Source organism: Geospiza fortis, unplaced genomic scaffold (genome assembly GCF_000277835.1).
Source record: "Geospiza fortis unplaced genomic scaffold, GeoFor_1.0 scaffold41, whole genome shotgun sequence".
Classification (NCBI taxonomy): domain Eukaryota; kingdom Metazoa; phylum Chordata; class Aves; order Passeriformes; family Thraupidae; genus Geospiza; species Geospiza fortis.
In genome coordinates this window covers 12,800,365-12,805,641 of record NW_005054299.1, presented here as the reverse complement: position 1 = coordinate 12,805,641, position 5,277 = coordinate 12,800,365, and the positions used below count along the sequence as shown (strand labels likewise).

The following is a 5,277-nucleotide window of genomic DNA, read 5'->3' as shown; positions in this document are numbered from 1 at the left end:
GAAAGAGTTGATCCAGAGGTCTATTCTGTCTGCCCTGACTCTTCTTTACTTGACAACAAATTCAGCTTTAATGTCTCTATCTGCAGACAAGAGTGCTTAATCCTAAAATGCACATAAATTTGGAGCACTTGTGTAGGTTTTTGAACTGGTGCCCTGAGTTGCTGCTGACAGCTGCTTGGGGAAGAATTATTTTGTAGTGGACCTTGCTTTACGTTGACTAGAGTTGGACTGTTTGAAGTTTAGCTATATGGAGAGGTTAGTAAAGGAAGGGAGGTACAGTATTCAGTCAAGTCCTGTGATGTTTATATTGTTCAGATAAACTTTTTCTTTGAGAAATTGGCCTGTTTTCATTTGATTCTACAAGTAATAGGCTATGCTTGTCATGTAGACTGTTATTTTTGTTTATGTTTTGCTACAAGGTTAGTTTCATTACATTATTGTTTTACTATGGGAAACCTGATGTGTTAGCCTTGTTATAATGGCTTAAGAGCTAGCTGAAATTTTAATTTCTGGTTTCTCAGTAGATTAAGATGCTATTTTGCAGTATCTGAGTTTTTTCCATAATTTATCCTATACCGATGTCCTTCTGCTGAATTCCACAGGCGGTCACTCTGAACTGTGCACACAGCTTCTGCTCCTACTGCATCAATGAGTGGACAAAACGTAAAGTGGAGTGCCCTATCTGCAGGCAGGAGATCAAATCAAAGACACGCTCTCTGGTGCTGGACAACTGCATTAACAGGATGGTAGAAAAACTGGATGTGGAAATGAAAGAGCATCGCCTGAGCCTTATCAGAGAGCGGAAAGGTGAGAGGTGGGTGGATGTGGCATGATGAGTACAATCTCTTATTCCATCTATTTTGCACAACTTTCTTTGGCACCTATATACCAAGAAGATGCTCAGGGAATGCTGCAGAAACACTAAAAAAATAATAATGAGGTCTGTCTACTAACTAGCTTTACTGCACAGTAAAATAAAATTAGTACAAAGTTTGGAAAAAGACTTCAGTATGAATTCCACAGTCTGACAGGAAAACTTAGTTTAACCATGCTAAAGGTTATGCTCTTTCAAAGAGATCACTTAATAAAAGCAAAAAATAGAATGGTCCTTGAAAAATTTACAAGGCACTTTTGATTAAACTGTGGAATACATAATTACAGAAACTCAGCAGACCTGACAAGAAGCTCTGAATTCTTTTCTATGTGCTAGATTTATGTAGGAAATCTCTGAAAGAGACACTGGTATATCATGTAAGTATGGCTGAACTGACAGTTGCTCTGACATGTTTATTTTTGTGGAATTAAAGCCACTGTGGCTTACAGGCATAACATCTTGCCTACTTGTTGCTAAAATACTGTGCATGATGGTGATTGCTTTATTAAAAACCCCATTATGGGTTATTCCTAGTCTGCTTCTTTCTAAATTTCTTTCTAGAGCACTTGACATTGGTATATAGGTGCTGAAATGTAGATGTCTGTTCCTGCTACTCCTTAAATTTCTATTGCTCTTAAGTAATTGTTTTGTTTTCCCTTCATAGAGATGAGTGCATGATCCTTAATTTTGCAGTGTATCAAATGGTATTTTTACCAAAAGAAAGGTGCTTTTTGATACCTTTCAGATGTGCCATGGTGACACAGAATGACATCACTAAGCAGTGCTAGTTCAAGCCTGAAATGATAATCTGTGTAACCCTTTCAGTCTGATTCCCTCAGGAAGTGCTGCATTGCTGAGAGGCTGCCCAGCTCAGCTACAAGAATTGCTTTTACCTCTGTGGAACTGAGGCAGCCCCTGTGCATTGCATGCATCTGCAGAGTGCCACAGTGTTCCTAAGTGTCTGCTCAGGTGGCTGATGGGCATTGGCTGAAGTGGTGCCTTCATTGCAGCCAATTAAGTGCTACACCAATGGTCTTCATCCTTCTTCAAACAAAAAGCAAATGAGCTCATAGCCTACCTTCAGAAATAACTACCAGTAGGAAATAATTTAAATTTACTGTGACACACTTCAGCTGGAAGGTGAAATGGTTTCTGTGTCTCTTTTTGTGTAGTGATGGAAACATTTTGATTGAAATGAAGACAACCATTTGTTTCTTTAAAATTAATTCCTAAGAAATACACCTGTTAAAAGAAGAATAATGTTGGAAGTGGCACTTAAGAAGCTGTCAAGGCTTTCTAGAAAACCTTTCTAGGAGTCTTAGTAGCCCCAGCACTAGAAGGACAGCTTGTGGTCTTAAATAGATGAAGCTTTTGATGAGGCTATAAATGTCCTGAACAATCTTGTTTGAGAGCTCCTTACCACATGTTTTCTTTCCTTTTCTTACCTGGTAAGACACTGAAATAGCCAGCCACTTCCATTGCCTGTTGTGTCCCTGTGAAGGGGTGGAGAATGTCTCCTCCTCACCTGTGTTACCTTAATAGGAAAAGACATATAGAACACTTTAGAGCACTTAAGAAAACAAGCAAACAAATAACTCCCATTCCTTTGTTGTTTTATGCTGAAAACTGAAATGAAAAAGGCCTATGTCCTGCAGCTTGAAAGACTTACTGCAAACTGACCATGAGACGCTAAAACATAGTTTCAAAGACAAGTAGTAATTTAGCACTTGTGGGTACAGTGATCACAGCTAACTTTTGTTTCTGTGTGTTTTGAATGCAGAGAAACAGAATGTGATGGTGAAGCCAGCCACAGACAGTGACAACGGTGTTCCTTCTACCACCTACTCCATCTTGTCAATGAACAGTTGTGACAGCGAGGACTCTGAGGAGGATTCTTCCTATAGGGAAAGCTACTATGTTATCTGAACATTGTTACTGCAGACTCATTGCCCCTCTGCTGCCTAGAACCAACCTAATGATGTTTGGTTGCTGCTGGAGGAGTGGACTGGGCACCTGGGAGGACCTGTGAAGAGGCCGGAGCTGTAAACTAGCAGCATTTGGAAGAAGGATCTTGTTTTCCAAATGAATGCACAGAAGATTGATCTCTAAAACAAAATTGCGTTTGTGAGAGAACAGACTGCCATTATGCTGGCTAATTGAATTACAAACCCTAAACTTCCACTTTAGCTTGTGACCTGCTCAGTGTAATGAAAGAGTTTGTATTGAATCATGGCCCTTTCCTTAATGAATTACATGTTTACATCAGCATCCCTTATTTCAGGCAGCAGAGGGAATGTCCCAAGCCTTTTGAGAACTTGGCCATCCCCACCAGCATGCAGGAGATAGGTATAGCAGGAAAAAGTGCCAATGTGGGTTTTCCTCTTGAATTTCATATGGCCACTACAGTCATCCCAATCCCTTTGGCATTGAAGGTGATAAAGGGTGGGATACAGACACTGTTGGCTGCAAGTGCATTGTAAGCTAGCTGCTGGCCATCAGCTTGCTCTGTTTATGTAGCCCATTTTCCATTAGATAGGGATAGAGATTAAATCTTCCAGAAGTCTTTAGCTAGTGTTCTTTTCATTGAGTGTCTTTGGTTTGTTCCCTCTTCAGGCTTTTGTATAACGGATTTTAGAACTGGGAAGCAGCACATCCAGAAATTTTTAGCAATGACTTTAAAAACATATAATCAGCAGCAAGAGAGGAACCTCTGCATCTTCAGGTGTGCTGCTCTCCAAATTAATGAAATGTCCTGTTGGCAGGGAGGAAAGCAGCATCCATAGACAACCACAAGATACAGAATGAAGCACTTCATTTTATTGTTTACAAGACATAACTGTTGAGCTGTGGGTTGTACTACTCTCATGCCAAATCACTCATTCATAAGAGATTGATTAAGTCTTGCCTCATCCTATCATGTATTTGTCTATTGAGTTCCATTTTCTAGTGACTTATGCTTTTGACTTAGCTGTTACATGGAAAGGACTCTTACACTGTGAGAACAGGATGGGGAAGCCCTTCTCATCTGTAATATTTCTTTGGCTCTTTGTATATACCTTTTTGGTTCTATGTTTATTTTGTTTAAGAACAAAAATATAAATCCATTTCTGCATTAGTGTTCTTTGGTGCAGCCACTGAGATGTCTTCTCATTGTCTTAGGCTTTTTTTAGAAAACAGACTATCTAATTTAATGACTTTGCTTCATGTTTTGATTGCTGTATGCAGTGTGACTATTGTAAAGTTAATTGAAAGATGTTTGTATTCAGGAACTGATCAAAGACAGCCCAATCCTTCAAGACTGTGACTACCCTAATGCTAATTTAATAGCTACCATCATACCTCTTACCTGCTTCCCCCAAGAAAGATCCCATTAAAAAGGTGCATGAATGATGTCCTAAGGGAGTAGTGCATTCTGACAAATTTGGTCAGTAGGATTCAAACAGGGGAGGCCTGACCTGTGGGCCAGGTGGCTTGCTTAAAACTTTAGTGTAAGGTTTCTTTTGTGAAGGAGACATTACATCTTCTGTATTCTTCTTTCTCTTTTAATGTTCATTTTCTGTATGGGCTCTTGAGAGTTTCTTTTGTGAATAGATGCTTTCTAGAATGAGCAAGAGAAGAGCATTCCTCAAAATGCTAATGAAACAGGCTGATGTAGAACAGGCATTTCCGATGAAGAGGAGTAGAAGGAAAACGCTCTGGTTACGTAGGACTGCGAATTGTTCGACTCTGTATCTCTTCCATACTGCTGTGCTTTTTGTCTCATTTCATTTTGCAAAATACATATTTATTTTTATTATGTTGGTGTTTATGCATATTGCAGAGAAGGATAATACTTCCCCTGGTAACAGAGTGGTAATCTTTGGTTTGGTTTCTGAGTGTGTCCTCTTTTCACTAGAACACAAAGAATGTAAGTAAGTGGTGTATTCCAAATTATTTTCACCGTTACTGGTAGGTGCACAGTGTGTAAATGTCCACAGAGAGAAGTTAAGTATTAATAATGTCCATGTACAAAAGCTTTTCACTAACAAAAGCAGACCTGTGTATCTGCAGTGTGCTCTCCTTTGCTCTAAGGTCTGGATCCTTTCTTCTACTTGGTTGTCTACTTGTTTCTACTTGGCTGTGCCCTTGGAGATATTATGCCCCGAACTTTTACCTGTCTTGGGATGGCATCAAGTGCTTCCAGATGTCAGGTTATAACTGAGCTAGTCACAGATGATGCAGGGCAGGTTCAAGACTTGCTGTTTTCCCTTGGAAGACAGCTGTCAGGTAGTGTGATAATCAGACACTTTCAGAGCAATTCATTGTTGGCATCAGTGGAAGAGTTGGGAAGGGGTGCCAGTAAAAGGGGACCATCACAGAGGAATGTTTACCTCATACAGATCTGTGGAGTCCAAGACCAATCT

The 5,277-nt window shown here is 39.8% G+C and overlaps 1 protein-coding gene across 1 annotated transcript in view; it reads left to right on the top strand.

Moving 5' to 3' along the window:
- RNF8 (ring finger protein 8) overlaps window positions 1-4,670 on the top strand; it is a 10,167-nt gene extending 5,497 nt beyond the window's left edge. Inside the window, exons 6-7 of the mRNA XM_031060674.1 lie at window positions 603-807; window positions 2,655-4,670. Of these exons, the coding sequence (XP_030916534.1) occupies window positions 603-807; window positions 2,655-2,800 (351 nt within the window). The 3' untranslated portion in view covers window positions 2,801-4,670. The remainder of the gene's footprint in view (window positions 1-602; window positions 808-2,654) is intronic.
- The last annotated feature ends 607 nt before the right edge of the window (window positions 4,671-5,277 follow it).